Raw genomic sequence first — 20,854 nt, 5'->3', positions numbered from 1 at the left:
GAGATCGGAGTTTAAATGCTATGATTTTGGAAGTACTTGCCTCTTCAGAGATAATTTAGTATGACCAACAAAAAGCACCTCTGGAAGTATAGTCTGTGTAACATTTAAAAACTCGGATGAAGAAAGAAAACCCATACTGCTTCATAGATTCTAATGTTCTCATAACTGAGCTGGTAGAAATGTAGACGAAATGTTCTGCTCTCTAAATGTCAAGGTCATTGAGAAAGGAAGGATTATCTTTCTTATGGTAAATACTCTTAACAATTCAATCCTGTAAATGTTTCCTAAGAAGTAAATCTAGTTGAGTGTGATAGGGTTTGCTTCTAGGTAAGTGTGTATTGGATTGCAACCAAAAGCTATTATAATATGTACAGCTATCTTTTGTTACCTTTTGCTACTGATCTCTTTGGATGACATTCTGGTGTAATTCTCAACTTTTTAATACAAAGACATTGTTTGAAAATGACAGCAGTGGCAACTGTATTTCTGTTTGAAACATGAACTGCCACTCTGTAATACAGAATAGAAAAAAGTGTAATTTGGCTAGCATGTAAGAACTTTACATTTGAAGTGGAATTTTTACTAATAGGAATAAAGGAGCTTATACTTCAAGTTTTTTTTTATATTTCTCTTTAGCAGATGAAGATTAGGAGGCAGAAGAGGTTGAAAATAATATGATCTTCCATTCATGATTTTTAAAAATAACAATGTTTTAGACTTAACCTCATCAAGGATTTGAGTATAATTTATTTGTAAGCTCTTTTCTAAAATAATTCACAGTTAAAAGCAAAAGCATTACTGTATGAGGGGAATGTTACTAGGTTATATTCATTTGTTTTATAATACATAGTGGCAAATCTGTGTTTTACAAGAACTTTCAATACTTTCAAAGGGCATGACAATTTTATCCATGGATGCAGTAATATTTCAATTTTGGGATCTATTTTCCTGTCACTGTCATGACATATTCATCTAAAACAATGCTGTCACAATAAGAAACAATAATAATGTTTTTCAGTGTGCAGTTCTAATACTTGACTTGTCTTGAAATGTACCTTTCATGTTTCATTTTGTTGTTTTGCAATATATCACACTGCCAAAGAGGCAAGCTCTTTTACAGGATCCAAAGTATCTTGCTTCATCAGCAGAGGGAACAGTGAAAACGTGAAATTTTAGACAAAATGTACTCTACTATTTCAGAGCTGTCATCTGCAGAGGGTTCAGAACCACAACCACAACCAGCCACTATCAGTCACTTTACTCACACACACAATTGCCCAAAGGCCTACATGCCTACAGAGACACTCTCTCTAAATAGTGGCTGAACTGAGTGTCTTTCAAAGCAAGCTTCTCCCTGACTACCTACTGAAAATTAACTTTCAATTCACCTCTTTACAACCTGACCCTGCTCTTGTACTTTCTTATGATTTATGGTTCCCTAACATCAGACTGCTTGTTATTGGATATCTAGAGAGCTTCAGCTTCTAAATCTTTCTGGCTAAATATTAAAGATTGGAACAGATTGCTTTTGGTAGTCAGTCAGGGGAAGCTTGCTTGTTTTTAAAGACACTTGACAGCTGTGGGCTCATAGCCTCTAACTATGTTTGAGAATTTGCATCAGATGCTTAAGCTGTCATCTATCACGAGGGCTTGAAGATCTCTTTTCCAGCTCCACTTCTTGCTGAATGGGATGAGGACTCAGCTGTTCATCAGGTTGAACTGCTGAAGGAGGACTTGGCTTCTGAAAATCTTCTAAGGAAGATGAAGTCTCCAGAGAGGGCATGGCATGACAATAAGGAGTGGTGCCCCTTTCTTTTTAAAAAATCCTATATGGAACCCTCAGTAAGTGATGATGTAGCATGATATTAAATGGGAACCTCATAGAAGCCTCTGGTTGTGCAGTTTTCCATGTTGAGGCTGCTTTATTGCCTCTTGACAGGATCCAGGCCTTCTGGTACACTGTCCTTTCTGATATAAAGGTTTCCTTTAAGAAACACATCTTCAGACTGTTCACTTTTATGTTGACTGGTTGTAGGAAATGTTTGAATCACAGTTTACATAAATTTGGATTATGAAGGTTTGGAATCATTTTAATTTTCTGATGGGAGAGCATTGGGAGCAGCTTTCCCCTTATAGTAATTTAAAGTAGTTTTTTTAAAAAAAAAATAAAATGAATATGTTAGGTAGGTAAGGTTTTCCCCTGACATTAAGTCCAGTTGTATCCGACTCTGGGGGTTGGTGCTCATCTCCATTTCTAAGCTGAACAGCCGGCGTTGTCCGTAGATGCCTCCTAGGTCATGTTGCCGACATGACTGCATCGAGCGCTGTCACTTTCCTGCCAGAGTGGCACCTATTGATCTACTCACATTTGCATGTATTCAAACTCTCTAGGTTGGCAGAAGCTGGGGCTAAGAGCGGTAGCTCATGCTGTTCCCTGGATTCGATCCCGCGGCCTTTTGGTTAGCAAGTTCAGCAGCTCAGCGGTTTAACCCACTACTCCACTGTCACTTTATTAAATGTAAATATGACAGACTATTCTTAGAATAAGTAATGTTAATGAAATATTTTCAAAATGCATGTTAACAAATAAATAAAGAGCTGCCTTAAAAGCTTGCCACTTCACCTAGTTTGGAGTTCCAAAGTCCCAAAGCTGAAGGGCTGAGTGGCTAATGTAAACACTTCACCTGGGAAAACATAGGGAACATTTAGTATTGGTGTAAATATGCTACAACTTTGTGATACATGCATAAGACATACTGTCAGATTTCATTTGCCAACACATTATTGCTTATCCCCTCACCATCTGTTTTCATTAATAGGTCGATACACTTCTGAAAGTGATGTATGGAGTTATGGAATCTTCCTCTGGGAGACCTTCAGTTTAGGTGTATGTCCATACCCAGGAATGACTAATCAGCAAGCAAGGGAACAAGTGGAGAAAGGTGACTGTTGTGTGGCTATTTATGTGTGATTAGTACATTTGAAGACGTGTAATTATGGTGTGTGATTTGTGAGTCTGGGATTTACCAGACTGCAGCAAAGTTTTCCATCCTAAGAAAAAACCCTGAAATAAAGCTTGAGTATCCCTTATGTGAAATGCTTAGGACCAGAATTTTTTGAGATTTTATATTGTTTTAGATTTTTGAATACTTGTATTGTACATGCATAATGAGAAATCCTAGAGATGGGACCCAAGTCTAAATAAGTGCCATGTGCCTCTTATACACATATTTATATACAAAATATATTTTATAATTTTGCGCATGACACAAAAGCTTGTGTACATCGCATCATCAGAGAGCAAAGATGTCATTATCTCACTCACCCATGGGGACATATCTGAATTTTGGGATGTTCAAGCTGTACAGAATTTCCAAACATGGGATGATAAGCATGAAAATCAGTATTATTGAAATGATGTAGCACGTATTTTTCTTTTGTTTTGATATTAGATTTGTATTTTCAAAAAAGAATTATTTAATGCTTGATAATTAAAAGTGTTATATTTGAAGCATGATGTCCCCAACTCTCCAAGAAAGTATCTTTACAAGGTGGAAATATGTAGAGACTGTCTGATTAAGAGGGCTGTGTCTCATTAGAGGATATGGCCATGATACATTTGCGGTCCTTAAGATGCCACGGGACTCACAATTCTATATGGGTCTTTAAAAAAGGAAAGCATCACTTGGAATTACTAATATTATTAAATATGTTTACCCAAATGGATGGCAAAGACACATTCCCCAAATATATGTTTGAAAGCTTCCAAGGATTCCCATGTTCTCATCAATGTTTTGCAAAAGTAATTATCCCTCAAAATAATTCCTCTGAAGCCACTGGAGGCATAAAGACATTTTCTTCCTGTATTTTTCCCTTCTGAATTCTTTTAGGCTCCCTGGGTGTTGGTGTGTTCAAAATTAGAAATTACTTGTGATGATTTCCCATTTTGAAAAAAAAAAATACTCTTAGGCCTAACAGGCATGAGAGTTTCAAAGCAAAAATGCCCTCATCCCACCTAGAGGGCAGGATGAGTTTTACAAAGGGAATGTCATAGCAGCGCTGGGGTGTAGCATTTCAGTAGCAAAGAGAACATACCGCCCATGGCAGGTGCTGATCCCCAGTTTACCCATAAGGAGTGACCTGAGATCTCTTGCTTAAAAGGTGGACAGAGTGAATGTTATCAGCCTGGAATGGATCATGCTTTTTCAGGGACCTGAAATATCAGTTCAGCCTTGTCTCCATTAAACTATTACACCATAGCATCAGCCAAACACCTGAGCTTTTTGTTAGGTAGAACTTACCATTATGGTGTTCATCTTTTCCTTAATATCTGCATGGCCACTATCATCACTTTGCCTGTAAATTTTTAAAGAAGGGCTTGGTTTCTGAGATTATATGATGTATGGCCTATTCATTTCAAATCCTGGAAGCTCATCTTTCATAGTTTTAGAGCAGTGGTTCTTAACCTGTGGGTCATGGACCACAGTGGGCTGCGAGAACGAAAATCTGGTCCATGAGCCTCCTTCCTCTTTATTTTTATTTTATTTTATGTCAGTTCCTTTCGCACCACCTGCCACTCCTTCCCTGTTACTGACTAGCCTGACCCCATTGATAGACCACAGCAGTTCCAGATTATGGTTTTCTGTGGATGAGCAGATGGCGACTACTGGGGGCATATGTTCTGTATCAGAAACTAGAGCTGATGTGGTCTGCCCAATGCAATTTTCTGAATCAACACCCCAAATAACCAAAGTTAACCAAAAACTGTTTTTAACTCTTTTGGTACTAATGGTGGAGAGTGGTCCCTGGTCAACATAGCCCCTGGTCAAATGGTCCCTGGTCAAAAAAAGGTTGGGAACCACTGCTTTAGAGTCAATTTGACCTGGCCCCTTGCCTCCTAGGAATATATATATTTTAAGAGAAATGTGCTGTAGGCTTATAGAGTAAAGAAAACAATTTGCAATGAGCTAGGGAATTTAGAATGAAATGGGGAAGGAGAGGGAAATGTGATCAAAAATGGTCAAAGTAGGTATGGCAAAAATTCCTGGAAGATATGTCAGGATAGAAGAAAGTATGATTGAGGCTCCAGTCATAATGTGTTTACCTTGCATTGCTTTGATTTTAAATTAAATCAGTAAAACTACCAAATAAATCAAAAAAACAAAAGCAGACAGTCACAACACAAATGTAATAAGCTGAAGTAGTTCTAAAAATCATATTTGAATAAATCCATTGAAACTATGTTAGCTATGACAAGGATTGGGAGAGAAATGTGTTATTCTCCCATTTCAGTATAAAGTTACAAAACACATGTTTTCCAAACTTAAAGGCAGGCCAGAATGCCATCTGCTATCAAAGTTCATACATTACTGAGATTTAGAAATGAATTTGAATTAGTGCATACATCTCTGCGCATGTGAGTATATCTTTTGGGAGAATGTGCATAAAACTATGGTTTTATATACTTGTTCATACAAATCCTGTCTATTTTCCATAAAACACATTAAAATGTGTATAACTTTTCATGTTATAAAGTCAGATCAGAAATTAAAAGGAATGATCTTCCTAGTGAAAGTCTATCAGAAATCATGTTTGAAAGATTATTACTACATTTTGTTGGTTGATCTGACAAATAAAGAACAAGAGGGACTCATGGAGCCAATATTTTACACAGGTTGCAAATTTGAGACTGTGATTTACAACTGACAGAACTGAAATTCTGGCATTTCTACCTTGGAGCTTTAAATGTATTTATATCCAAAACTTTAATATTCTGCAGGCATGTACTTTTAAGGACTGAATACTATTTCACATATATTTTCAATTTTTGTCTTCTCTCCATTTCAAAATATATGCTAGGCTATCGAATGTCAGCGCCTCAGAAGTGCCCGGAGGAAATCTATAAAATAATGCAAAGGTGTTGGGATTACAATCCTGAAATGAGACCAAAATTCAGCGAGATTCAAAAAGAGCTCTCCACATTGAAAAAGAAAGTGACATCATGAGAAAGTAATAGGACTCAAACTGCAGGACTCTTCTCCTTTTCGGAAAAGTAATATTTTATGTCATGAACACTCTGTATTTCTACTGCAACTCTTTCAATATTCTTCTAAGATTTTTTTTTTAGAAAAACAAAAAAACTAAACCCTGTTTAAATGTATCCAGGCTGGAAAATGTCAAAGATACCTATGTTAAAGAGAGAGTGCTTTACCAAATGCTTTATTTCCAATCACAGTGATGCTTCATTTAGGTTCCATATATAGTCATTGATATATGAGAAAATCTAAGGAAATCTCACTGCTTTCTGCTTCTGTGATAAAATCTTGACGATGTTTTAGGGCCATTTTTTTCTGCTTCTGATTGCAGGTTCTCCCAGCAATCATACTGAAAAGCTTGGCCAACTTGTGTACCATTCCTATTGAGCTTAAAACAGAAGGCAAAGTTTTAAGAATTATCTTGATTTAAAATATTATAAAACATAATGCTCTGGGGGTGAAACCTATTAGAATCTTGACTACGCATGTATTCTTGCTCTTTTAAAAGTGACACAATTTAAAGTATAACTTTAGAATGGGGAATGCATGCACTAGTTTCTTGCTGACATTTCAAGACAGTAAACACTTCTGATAGAACACATTATTTATTTCTACTCTTAAAGCAAGAGAAAGAAGCACAATTCTCCAGCAATCAACATGCACAAAGCTATGTGTGCTCTAACTTTTTACTGCAGGGAAAATGATAAATCCAAAGCTGAATCCAGGGTTGGATTAAGCATTCAGCAAAATAAGAACAATAACAACAGTAATAATTTGTGCCCTGGTTTCCACATGTAAACAAAACTCTGTGAAGGGTTGGAGGGGGAAAAGAGAGAGGCTGGGCGGATTTGTGGTCACGTGAGGAGTAGCAGCAAATCAAAATTAAGTTCAGAGGCGGGAGGACCAGTCCACAGAAGTTCATTTTTAAAAAAATAAGGATCTTTTACTACTACCATGTTGTGCAGGCCTGATCTAACATAATCATGACTATGTGAATAAATCTTATTCTTTAAAAAGTGACATAATATAAACGTTTAAGAATGAGGAATGTGTGCACTAGTTTCTTGCTGACAGTTCAAGAAAGTAAACACTTCTGATAATAGACATTGTTCATTTCCATTTTTAAATCAAGAAGAAAATACTATTATCCAGCAATTGATATGCACAAATCTATGTGTGGTCTAACTTTTATACGTAGGGACAGGGAAAAGAATAAATTCAAAGCTGATACCTAACTTGTGAAATAGCTGTCAGGAAATACTCCAGATTCATCTGTCTTTCAGAAAGAACAACTATGGCAGTATACAGTTATTTTTGAATGTGCACATTTGGGAATGCTGTCATCACAAAACAAACTTGTCTGAAAATAAGAGTGGCACATAATGAAGGTAACCAGTAGCATTGATTTTGGATAAGAAAGAAGAAGTGAATTACCTGATTGGCCTTTGGAAGCTCTGTGAATTGTTATTTCTGTTCTGTATGCTGCTGAAGATAGGAAAAGAGAGGGGGATGTATTCTGTACACATGTTTCCAAAGGGAGAAAGTAGTTTTCAGGAGCACAAAAATGTCCCAACGTCTCTGTGTGTATATAACAAGGAAAAGCTATATTCCATAAATAATATCTTCGCACACTACAGAAGCTACACATTTTTCACATTCAATAGGAATCGGTTTCTCAACTTGCAACCACATTCTCCTGGCTTTATTCAATAGACAGTTCACATTCACAGAATTACTACGGGATGTCAACATATATGCCACCTCTGGGCAAAACACAACAATTGGATTGTTTCACGGTTCTAGTCAGTCAGAGCTCTTGGATCTGTAGTTAATCAGTTTTGTTGAAATGATTTCATGGTTGTGCATAAGAGACAGAAAAATTGTCACAATGTATTATCAACCTGATCTCTTCTAGCCCAATGGGATGAAATTCTGCCCAATGAGGAGTCAAATAGTGTTGTTTTGTACAGTAGCACCAAGGTTTTGGTGAAGACTTTGATGTTATTACATGTTACATGTTTAGCTGATCCTCCAGACCAGAGCACATTTGTTCTGCTGTGTGGTTTTGTGGTAGTAAAGTGGTGATGTCAAGCAAGGTGTTTACTACTTGTAGTCTAAAGAGGTTGATGTCAATACGGTGATGATAAAATTTAATACTGGCATAAAATGGTGAAGCATTATATCAGATGGCATTCTCCAGATTAGATGGAGTTACTAGGGGGCCAAGTGCTCATGCACAAAGAATGGGCTGTAGGTCAGAATCTAGTGTAGAGGTAAAGGGAAGTGTAATGTTACATATTTTACTCTGGAGTTTTCTTTATTTCACAGTCGGCTAATGCTGATCTTAAACATTTGTTCATCACAAATGGAGAACATTACTTGTTTACTGTGATCCTAAAGGGATCCAAATGAGTGTGCCTTAATTCATTGGCATTCCTTAGTTCAAAAGCTCAAGAACTAAATGCTCACACCACGTGGGAAGCACCACCAATTTGCCCAGTCCTAGATCTCCATCTATGCATACACTAATGTATAAATGTAATGACAAGAATGTATTTTCTTTTATTCACAGTGTTCTTAATTTTTCTTTTAAGGGTTAATATTTTTATATAGGAGGGAGTATACCATTTCTTAAAAGTCTTTTGAATGTACTATTCTGTTTCTTAATTTGATTAAAGGGATACCCTGTCCTGATCTTTTTGTACAGATGTAAAGGATAACTGCTATTTATATTTCATTCATGTAAGCAGTTCAGATTTGCAATTCATGTCAGACTGCTGATCATATTGAAAAAGCTTTTTCCAAACATGGAATACCAGTAGCATTTAGTGTTTGTTTTGTTCGCCTTCTGTCCTAAAATTCAGGATCAGTCCAACTTCAGTTACTGTTTGAGACATTGTCACAGTTGGTTTGCTCACATGCAGCATGTTTACTGTGTTGGCAGTTAACAAGTATTTTATTTTACACTGTCTTCCTAACATGAAACTTCGTAAAGTACTGCTTTTATCATAAAAAAACACTTCCAGCTATGTGTGTTAGGAAGTTCAATCCTATCTGTTAGATAAATATATGGATGATGAAAAGTCAAAACATTACATTATTTGAAAATTGGGCTTTTTAAAGATCTATATAGTTCTCCTGTTAGAAAAAGTTCATAATTTCTCACCCTAGTTTGCAGGAACATGCAATGTTAAATTGAGATTGCATTTGTCTTCGTGCATCAGTGTAAATCTCAGTGGGCTTCGGAATTGCTGATATTGTCAGTGTGCCTCACTGTACACACACACACACACTAGATAAAGTTTGAACCCAGTGTCCATTGGTGTAACTTCTCATTTTCAAGAATTATGAGTTTTTAAAATAAAGTTTAAAATTAAAATTCCAGTCAAAAATGCCATTTTGCAAATCTGAAGCCTCTTATTTTCCAGTCTGCAGTCTGGCAAACCTATGTGAAAATGTTATGCCTGGAAAGAATAATCATCTACTGATGCATAGAAATTTAGTAACTTTCTATTTTGCAAATATTTGTAAAACATTACATGTATTTGTTTGGTCTCGTGAATGAGGTCTTAGTTGGGAAGTGAGTTTTCCAGACTCAGCCTAAGGGAGGTGTGCATTACAATCGATGGCACATTATACTTGGGTAAATATAGGTATTTCCCAAATACCACATCTTTTTACTAAAAAAATATGGAGTTAAAGTATTAGAACAGTTCGATAAATAACAAATGGTTATGAAATAAGTCACCAGTCTATTCGTTGGGAACACAATTGTAAGAAAATACTCCACTTGTTTTACTGCACTGCTTATTGTAATATTTCGTTTTATCAGCTGTTACTATGTATGCTAGTGACCTTAATAGCACAATGTAGGCAAATTCAGTACAGAACAAAAGCAGTAATATCCACAGTTTCAGCTGTTGTTATATATATCTGCGCTGCTGGTTAAAATTCTCTCACAAAAAATTATTAGAAATAGCTTTCCATTCCATCCCTTTTAGTTGGATTGAAATTTGGAGATCGTTTCAGACATTCATTAGAGATACAATTAGCAGTGGTTTTCTCTCCCCCCCCCCCCCCAACAAATAAGATGGTTATTTTGGGGAGAGGGTGCATGGGTTTTTTTGAGGGGGGGGGGAATACAAGGTTGCAATATTATAGCCAAAGTTTATATCTCATAAACTGTCTTTGTATCTAGGCATGTTTCTTTCAAGGAAACAGACAGAACCCGTGTGAATTTGGACTCATGGGAGAGGGTTAATTTTTCACCAAGAACTATCCTTAAAACTTCCATTTGCTGCAAAGGATTTTGTCATGAATAAGACATGTTCAGGTCAAAAGGAAAATGGCTTCTTGAAACTCTTCACCTCGTGCCACAGTTCCAGTTCATATTAGAAGCTGGTGATGTTATTGTTTTTTAAGCTAATTAATATGGCCAGTGCCACATTACTGTAAGACATGGCTCTGAGTTGTTTTCTTAATTTAGATAACAAAATCAACTTTTTGTGGTTTTCCTACCGGCAATCCAATGCTCTGAATAATAAAATCAGCTTCATTACTAAAAACAGCAAAGAAAGAAATAGAATGAATTAACTGATGATCAAAATGGAAGCTCCTTTGTGCTGATTTATCTGTTAATTAGATTAGATTAAACTGGTAGAAGACTTTATGGCATATTATCATCATCATCTGGTTTGTTGATGATATATTCGAGATATTCGAACCAGAACAAACCTTCCATTGTTGTTTTTTCCTCTTTAAAGCTTGTCATCTTCTAGCGTTATTGCATAATAGTTCTGAGAGTTTGGAATTTTCTTTTCCAAGCTTAGCCATTGTCATGCAGGTCCACCAGAATACTGCTTTCTTGAAACCGAAAGCAGAGCCTGATTGAACTATTGGCCAGATATTGCTCATTCCTCCCTCAGATGTTAGAAAATTAGATTCTGAATCACTGAAAAATGTGAATGGCAGAGTACACAGAATTAAAAGTTACACATCTCCTTCCCTTTATAGCCTGCCAATAATTATAAACAGAAAGGGAAAATGATAGAAGTTGAGATGTCTTAAAGAGGGGTTATCATTCAGCATATGGGAAGCTGCTGTTGAATAAGCACAAGAGGCAGTAGCATTAATTTTATGGATCCTTAGGTGCTGGGTTAGATTTCAAAAAAAAAATGTGGAAACAAAGATATGTGTATATATATGGTTGTTAAAAGCAGAGGTATAATACATTGATTTTGGCCTTGAATCATAGGAGGAAATGGCACAAACTGCGGGCAAGATAATGCACAGCTGTCCATCCATGTTTTCAGCTCATCAAGATTCCCTTGTACATAGGAATTGAGTAACTAAAGGTGGGGGAGGGGTTCTTTAAAGGAACCTTAAGATCTGCCAGTAAGAGACTTGGATATCTATAGGATTTTAAGTTGGAGAAATTGAGAGAAAAATAGATGAACCCACAAAAGGGTGAATGAAATTGACAGGAAGCTCCTCCAACAACTTTGTTTTGAAAGAACCTTGAGCTTCAGATATTATTAACTTGATTGTCAATAGCAATTATTGTTGAAGTTTAAAATCATAAATCACTGCGAAATTACACCACTGAGTGAAATGAAGTGTAGTTTCTTGTTACATATTGCTCAGAGCTCGGAAATGCTATATTTTAGCCTGTAATTCCTAGAATCCCACAATCAGCATTACCTTAGGTCATATTGTTGTGAGGCGTATCTTTTCCACACTCTATAGCTGCATAAAGTACTATTTTACCTAAGAGTGGATCGATTGTCCAAGGCAGCTAAGTCACATGAAAAGCAGAGCAATCCAAAATGGAGTGGAAAAAAACCCGCTTATAATTACTAGCAGGTTTACATCAGTAATGTAATTTTAGCTCTGATTTTAAAACACAACATATCACAGTACTAGGAGATCATGTACATCAAAAGGAGGTAGAAAAACCCTCTAGCGGTGCCGTTAACAAAGTAGCGCACTGCATGAGGAAAGAACACTTTCTAAACCAACAAAAGGAGGTCACTGCCATGTTATTAGTTTACAGAGGAAAGATTCTTCTTCAAAGAGAGAAATACAAGAGCAGCCAATACAAACATCAGATTAGTTGTTTTCCAATGCATCGAGGAATGGTACAGGAAATTGCATTTTTCTGAAGGCTTTCTTAAAAAAAAACTAAAGGAAAATGTGTTGTCGAAGGCTTTCATATCCAGAATCGCTGGGTTGTTGTGTGTTTTCCGAGCTGTATGGCCATGTTCCAGAAGCATTCTCTCCAGACGTTCACCCACATCTATGGCAGGCATCCTCAGTGGTTGTTTGGTCTGTTGGAAACTAGACAAGTGAGGTTCATATATCTCTGGAATGTCCAGGGTGGGAGGAAGAACTCTTGTCTGTTTGAGGTGTGTGTCAATGTTGCAATTGGCCACGTTGATTAGCATTTAATGGCCTTTCTCTCTCCCACCCTGGACATTCCACAGATATATAAACCTCACTTGCCTAGTTTCTAACAGACTTCACAACCTCTGAGGATGCCTGCCATAGATGTGGGTGAACGTCTGGAGAGAATGCTTCTGGAACATGGCCATACATCCCAGAAAAGTCACAGCAACACAAACTAAAGGAAAACTGTGGAGTTCTAGATATGTAGACTGATAAAACTAAAACAGGCATGTATAGTAAACCTTCCTTAAAAGTCTATATTTTTCTATCCTCACTGGGGGTTTAATTCTGTCTGTTAGGCTGATGCTGTCTTAGTCTTAATGGCTCTTCAGTTCCAGAAGGACTGAATCCAAGGAACATTTTTACAATATAATTCAATGCCATCAAATGCTATCTGGTCAGACCTTCTAACTTTCTCCACAAAGATCGATGGCTCACTCAAATGCTTTAAAATGAGTAGTTGCTCTTTTTGATTATCAAGTAATTACATGGTCATGTGATTGGACAAGAATCACTTTTCCCATAGAAAGAATGGCTGATTTGACAGCCACAAACGAGGTGCTTTTCCAATTACATTTTCCTTTCTTGTCTTTGTGTGCTGGTTGTACAAAATTGGAAACTGTCACTGGGGCTTGTGTGACAAACCACAGTTTAAGAATGTTACACATTTGGCATAGGGACACTGCAATAGTTTACAGTTTTCTACTTACATGTATTCTGGTGTAGATGGTTGGTTCTTTTTCCCTTTCCCCCTTTTTTTTAGTTAGTGCCAATATACGCACCAGCAGGTTTAATATCAGGTAAAGCACCTTTTATGCTCTTTGTTGTTTAAATATAATATATTTGTGAAACACATTGGTAATACATAACACTGGAAAGGATGGCATCTTCCCAAAAAGTGCAGGTGCTTAACAAAGGGAGGAAAGCAAGCTTTGAGTGGCTTTCCTAGCTTCTAACAAGAGTCAGAATGATAGCTTATGTATACTTACTTAGTTGTCTGTCATGTGTAATTTTAACAGATCTACATTTTATCTTTTATTTATTTGCCAATTTTTTATATTTACATTTGAACCGAAGATAACCTTATTTCACTATCCTAGCCTAAGAAGGGGTCTTTTCTATTCTTAGTACATTTGCAAATTAATTTTGAATGGGATCTCTCTCTTTGACTGGACCAATTACCACTAACCAGGTCTGCGAGACCTTTTTTTACTGTATTATTTCAATAAATGTACAATGTTTGTATTGTGTGTATCTGGCCTCATCTTTGTTGTTCAGTAGTCTCCATATTGTCATTTAAATAAATCCCGCCACTCACAGTCAATAAGTAATCAATAGCTATAAAAATCACTACAATGTTACTAAAATTTTGAAAGCTGGTTTGCGTTTTCCATTGTGTGGGTCAAAAGACTGGAGATACATCTTTCTAAAAAAAATGTTAACTTGTCAATTTGCATTGATGGTTGATGTTCTGTGTGTGCTAATTCCATGGCAGCTGCTTATTTGGGACCAGCACCTGCAGTACATTTCCACCCATATGGATAAAACATTGCAAACAAAAGCAATAAAACACATTGTTGTGAAAGAGCCTCTTAACAAGAGTATAATGAAGACAACAGCTCTTCTTGCATATCAGCAACTGGTTTAAGAAGATGGAACAACTGGACAGTTTTCCTCCTACTCACAGTCTAGAGCAGTGGTTCCCAACTTGTGAACCGCAGCTCACTGGTGGGCCACAAGACCTAAAATAAGGTCCATCCTCTAGATTATTAAATGTTTTTCTGTGGGCAAGTAGATGGCATATGTTCTGTATCAGAAACTAGAGCTGATGTGGTCTATCCAATGCAATTTTCTGAATCGGCACCCCAAACAACCAAACCAAATCTAAAGTTGACCAGAAACTGATTCATAACCCTTTTGGTATTAATGTTGGAGAGTGGTCTCTGGTCAAGTGATCCCTGGTCAAGCGGTCCCTGGTCAAAAAAAGGTTGGGAACCACTGGTCTAGAGAACTAGGGATATTTAATTTATCAGCAAATCCAATTGGAATCAAGGGGGAATAGCTAACAGCTAAATACATAGATGGCACAAAATTATGCAGGAAGATGAAACTCCCAAGTAGACTATGAGGAGTTCCAAAAGGTTCTCTTCACAAGTCAAGAATTCACAGCAAAACTAAAAAGTTACTCAATATGAAATAAATGCAAAATGGCAAATCATGCATATGTGTGGAGAGACTATCTGAAGTAACCAAGTCAAACCTGACACATTGACTTTACTACAATAAAAATCAAAGAAGAAAATCCATATTAAGAATTGAAAATAAAATTGGCAAAGGGTTGAAAATAAAATTGATAGTACTGCATCAAAGTATCTATATCCATTTGGCCTATGATGACAATTTTGAATGTTATGCATATAGTTCTGAACAGATTTAAATAAATAAACAAACAAACTATATTTCACCCCCTCTCCTCAAAGAGACTCGGGACGACTCACAACATAAAAAACAACTTATACAATAATAATCACAAAATAAATCAAAAAGGCAAATCACAATAATTAAAATAAGACCAACAACTTAAATGTTAACTCATGAACATCAAACACTTGAATACAAACGTTAAACAGTTAAAAATATACCATTTTTCAGAAAGGTTAGTGTAGAACTAAAAAGAGTGTAGAGAAGAATAATTGGTAAGTTTAAGCCATTGGACCTTCTTTCCAATAAGAGAAAACTATAGTATTTAATAGCATTGCTGAGTTGGAAGTGACCCTGAGGATCTTTTAATCTAAAATTACATAGAGAAATCTACGGCTAAATCATCTCTGACAGATGACCATCAACCTCTGTTTTAATATCTTTTTTAAAAGCAGGCAATTCCACTGTCAACTATTATAATCAGGAGGTTCTTTCTAATATTCTGTCAGAAAGAAAGAGTTCCTTCTCTGCACACATTACCATTAGCTGGCTTTGGTCAAAATGGGACATAAAACTGCCTGCGAGCTATGTCCAGGGCAGAACCAAGTAGTGCCATTACTTCATTTGATTGATGCATTATATTTCTGTTGAAGCAATCTGGAATTGCACTGGCAGTTATTGCTGTTGCATTTGTGTGGTTCTTGCTGTGCATCATATTAGTGATATATTTACATTATGGTCTACCAGGACTTTGGTTCTTTGAGTGTTGGACTATGACTCTGGAGACCAGGCTTCAGACACTCACTCAGCTATGGAAACCTACTGGATGACCTCTAGTACAGTCTCTTAGCTTCAAAAGAAAGCAAAAACAGCCCTATATGAACAAGTCTTGCAAAGAAAACCCCATGGTAAGGTCACATAAGCCAGAAATTATTTGAACGCACACAGTAACTACTACCAAGATCTCTAGATCTTTTTTTTAGTTCTAACCCAGGTGTCACCCATGCTACATTTATGCATTTTTTTCCTTCATAGATGTAGAAATTTGCATTTATCCCTGTTCTATTTGTCAGTTTTGGATCAGTTCCTAAACATATTAAAGCAACTTCAAAACCTGTTTTGGACCTCTGGCTTATGAGCCCTTCCCATCTTGCAAATCAGATGACTGTTCTCTACAGTCTTTCATTCAAATCATTTATAAACTTGTTGAACCGTATAATGCCCAGGATGAAATCCTGTGGCATCCCACTTTGTCACTTCTCTCAAGGATGGTGAGGAAACAGATGAAGATGAGTACACCCCGAGTGCATTTCAACCAACCACAAATGCATCTAACAGCAGCATCATTTAACCCAGTGATTCACAGGGTATCTGTAGTGTAGGATCAGCAATTATGCAACATGATGATGCCACAATCCCCCGGAAAAGTTTACACGATATGAGGATTCAAAGACATTGGCACAAGCAAGTAAAGGTGGTCCCAGTGGTGATTGGCATATTGGGTGCAGTGCCTAAAGACCTTGGCCTGCACTTAAAAACAATCAGAACTGACAAAATCTGTCAGTTGCAAAAGGCCACCCTACTTGGATCTGCACGCATTATTTGCCAATACATCATACAGTCCTAGATACTTGGGAAGTATCTGACGAATGATCAAATACAAAAGCCAGCATAGTTATCTTGTTTGCTGTGTACTAATCTTGTTATGTATCTAATAATAGTAATAATAATAATATAATAATAATATAATAATACATGATTTATATTCCTCTCGCCGCAGCAGATAAAACTCCCAGTGCAATCGGAGAAAGGCACATCTTCCTAAAATGCTTCCATTCACTTCAAAACCCATGGTGATTTCTCATGATTGCATGAGATTTCCGTGACTCCTTTCTGTCATCCCAATTGCTTCTGCATACATAAGAATATAATGCGTGCTCCTTAGTGTGACCGTTATACTGTTTTGGCATTAAGAAAAGAAAAGTAATGGAAACCTAAGACATTTGTTTTGGCGAAGGAAATATCCAAGAATTTTAACAAAAAATCTCATGAACACTACACTATGCCTTGTAAATAAATATCTGTTTATGCAGAAAGGCAAAATTTTGAGTTTTCTTTGCAAAAATTGTCTTCTGAAAAATGTGAACATAATTTTTAAAAAGGTGGGAGATGTTTCATGTTCTGCAAGGTTTCACCAGTCCTTGTTTTAAACATTTAAATCCTGGTTGAACATTCTGTTCAGAAGGCATTTCTTGTCCAAATGGTCTCCAGAATTATACATTCCTTTTCACAGCTTCCCAGTGTCGTTTAAATCTTTGAGACTCTCTTAGTTCACATGCTTTCTTTCAGCTTGAAGTCTAATGCTTGCTGTCAGTTTTGCCAATTATATAAACTCTCAAGGGATTTTCAAGAATGGAAGTTGTTGATTTTTTAAAAGAATAGTTGGAGGGGGAAAAAGCTATAGAAATGGATGGAGCAACGTGGGAGAATATTAAGAGACAACTTTTTTTCCAACTCCTGCCTCCGTAATGATGACGGCTTGTGGGTGTGAATTCCATTTCATGCATAGGAATTATTCTACTCATATCATGGGTTAAATGTGAAGTACAGATGAACAAAATATTCAACAAGTCTCCTTAACCTAACAATGAATATTTTTTTCATCTGTTTGGATTGTAAGTAAAAGTAGCTTTATAATATCAGTTTAAGCTACAGTTATGGCCTGCAATCATTATTATTATTATTAATAATAATAATAACAACAATAATAATACCCCCATCGGGTGCCGTCTTGACATTGGCGGGGGACTTAACTACTTCAATTGAATTATAGAATTGAATTGAAAAGTCGACAACAGATCCCAAATGTAGATTCTGCAAGGAAGCAGATGAAACAAAAGATCACATCTTCAGCTGCTGCAAGAAGATCCCGCAGGCATATTACAAGCAGAGACATAACACTGTTGCTCACATGATTCATTGGAACTTGTGCCACAAATACCACTGGCCTGCAACAAGGAACTGGTGGGATCACAATCCGAAAAAAGTTACAGAGAATGAACACGCCAAACTCCTCTGGGACTTCTGGACTCAGACAGACAGAGTTTTGAAGCATAATACTCCTGACCTCACAATCATGTTAAAAAACAAAGTATGGATCGTCGATGTCGCAATCCCAGGTGACAGCAGGATTGCAGAGAAACAACTGGAAAAGCTGACATGATATGAGGATTTAAAAATCGAACTGCAAGACTCTGGCACAAGCCAGTAAGAGTGGTCCCAGGGGTGATTGGCACGCTGGGTGCAGTGCCTAAAGACCTTGGCCTGCACTTAAACACAATTGGCGCTGACAAAATTACCATCAGCCAGCTGCAGAAGGCCATCTTACTGGGATCTGCACGCATTATTTGCCGATATATCACACAATCCTAGACGCTTGGGAAGTGTCCGATACAACAGCCAGCAGAGTGTCTGCTGTGGACTCATCTTGTTGTGTTTCAAATAATTATTTATTTATTTATTTATTTATTTATTTATTTGTATTCTGTCCTATCTCCTGGAGGGGACTCAGGGCAGATTCCAGCATAAACAAACACAAAGGCAAACATTCAATGCCTAGAAACAATGAAACAGAGATAAAGGTAAAGGCTTCACCTTCCGGCTCTGAGGAGTGGTGCTCATCTCCTTTTCTAAGCTGAAGAGCCTGCATTGTCCATAGACACCTCCTAGGTCATGTGGCCAGCATGATTGCATGGTACCATTTACCTTCCCACTGAGGTGGTACCTATTGACATACTCACATTGGCATGTTTTCGAACTGCTGGGTTGGCAAAAGCTGGGTCCAACAGTGGGAGTCACCCTGTCCTATGGATTTGAACCACTGACCTTCTGGCCAGAAAGTTCAGTAACTCAGCAGTTAAGCACGTTGCTCCACCATGCCCCCTGAGTGCATGATTTAAAGGAGTAGGGCTTCTGTTAGTCACTGACTTGCATGGGGAGAGAAATAGCACTCACTACATACAACTTTTCAGCTCAGTGTCTGAGGACAGAGCAGAAGGTGAGCTGTGTTCATGGGGTTTGTTGACAACAGGATCTCTTGGAGGCCCCACATTCAAAAGATCTCTATATGTTAAAGGTGACTTGCTAAAAATTAATAAAGGTAAATTTGCAAAATGGATTGAGCTGTGAATTTTTTCTGTGTACTGTGTTTACTTTGAAGAAGGGTTTAAGTGATATATCAGCAGAGAAATTACCACTATTGACCCTATGCCAGGTGACTTTACATTGTTACTAAATGAAAGGGTTAGCCAGTCACAAAGCTTTTCCCCTTTGCCTTATTTTTGCCCCATCTACTCCTTACCGTTTAGTGCAGTTCCAAACCAATAATGAAGAAAGTGGATTCACTATGCAGATGATTTCCCAGGAAATCCTGGAACAAGTTTAAGGACGAGATGGTGACTGCACAAACCACAGAGCACTAATGCAAATAAGTGCTTGTTTTCATGCATTTTGTGGGAGTTGGTTGTCAGACCCTTGCAGTTGGAAGCGAGCTTTAAACTACATTAAATGGTCAGTATAGATGGGGCCTTTGGCATCCACTTCTGTGGTCCAGTATAATGTGAATTTTCTAGGCTGCTATCAGGATTTCCTCCGCAGTGATGTTAGAGACTTGCTTCTAAAAAAGAAAATTAAAGCAGAGAAAATGGTAAATTGAACTAAATGTATTGAACCAGTTTGAAGCAAATATAGCTCTACTATTGACAGGTCTGTGCAGACACCTGATGACATCGACTTAGACTAAATTGCTCACAATTTTCTCAGAGATAGGAATAGCACACACAATCCAAGAGATGTACAAGATATCACCAAGCAATCTATTATCTGCGAAATAGGAAATTATGTGAATTCTAGCTGAGGTTTAGTTCTTACATTACATTTCCAGTCCCTTGTCTTTGCTAACATCTTTGGAACCCATTGCCTTCAGAGACATATATCGTTCAATGCCTCCCAACCTTAAAGAAGCATTAACAGAGACAGCAGTGAATCATGCCCCTGAACCCAGTTCAAGATGTGTAGTACCCTGCAACAAACCCAAGTTGTCTTTCTTTTCACAAGATAACAGCAATTCTTCCCACAGTGAGCTCTTTCCATCTGTAATATGGAATATTTATATGGAATATCTGTAATATGGCTTAGCCCCCGCTGGCACAGTGGGTTAAACCCTTGTGCCGGCAAGACTGTAGACCAACAGGTCAGAGGTTCGAATCCAGGGAGAGCGTGGATGAGCTCCTCTGTTAACTCCAACTCCCCATGCGGGGACATGAGAGGACCCCCCCCCCCCCCAGGAATGATAAAACATCAAAACATCCTGACAACCCTTGGGCAATGTCCTCGCAGACGGCCAATTCTCTCACACCAAAAGCAACTTGCAGATTCTCAAGTCACTCCTGACATGAAAAAAAATCTGTAATAGGAAAATGCAATGGTAACAAAATAAATAACACTGAATTTATTGTCCTTTTGTGACAACTCAACCCTGGTGCCAGAAAAAGTTGCCTTGAGACTCTTCAATGGAGCTAGTGGTTTTGGTAGGGGCAAAAACATGAAACACTGAGCCAATGCAGGAGATTTGGCTGCCTGAGCTATACCTCTCAATCTCTCATGTCTCCTAAACCAACTGGATTGACACCTGATTGTTATTCAAACAATACTGATAGAATAGGGTCACTACCCTGAGAGCATGGATAAACCTTATGGGTGGAACATGTTGAATGGTACACATACCTCCGTCTGCCCATACCTTGCCTCCTCTTTCTACCACACTATTTCCATCTGTTTCCTTCTGTCTAATTGGGGGGGGGGGTGATACTAGCAACTACTGAAACACATCTAAAACATATCACAAGGCATTTCATTTTAGAAGTACTGCTCACATCCATAATCAGCACAACGAC

The 20,854-nt window shown here is 37.5% G+C and overlaps 1 protein-coding gene across 3 annotated transcripts in view; it reads left to right on the top strand.

Annotated features, from left to right (window-relative positions):
* The window catches only part of FER (FER tyrosine kinase), a 150,268-nt gene extending 136,539 nt beyond the window's left edge, over positions 1 to 13,729 (top strand). For all 3 annotated transcript variants that reach the window (XM_060761882.2, XM_060761884.2, XM_060761886.2), the window contains 2 exons: positions 2,820 to 2,942; positions 5,860 to 13,729. In XM_060761882.2, the coding sequence (XP_060617865.2) occupies positions 2,820 to 2,942; positions 5,860 to 6,005 (269 nt within the window). In that variant the 3' untranslated portion in view covers positions 6,006 to 13,729. The remainder of the gene's footprint in view (positions 1 to 2,819; positions 2,943 to 5,859) is intronic.
* Positions 13,730 to 20,854: the final 7,125 nt, after the last annotated feature.

The sequence above is a fragment of the Anolis sagrei genome, chromosome 2 (assembly GCF_037176765.1).
Source record: "Anolis sagrei isolate rAnoSag1 chromosome 2, rAnoSag1.mat, whole genome shotgun sequence".
Classification (NCBI taxonomy): Eukaryota; Metazoa; Chordata; class Lepidosauria; order Squamata; family Dactyloidae; genus Anolis; species Anolis sagrei.
Note: the sequence above shows the minus strand (reverse complement) of the source record. Positions and strands in the feature narration are given on the sequence as shown.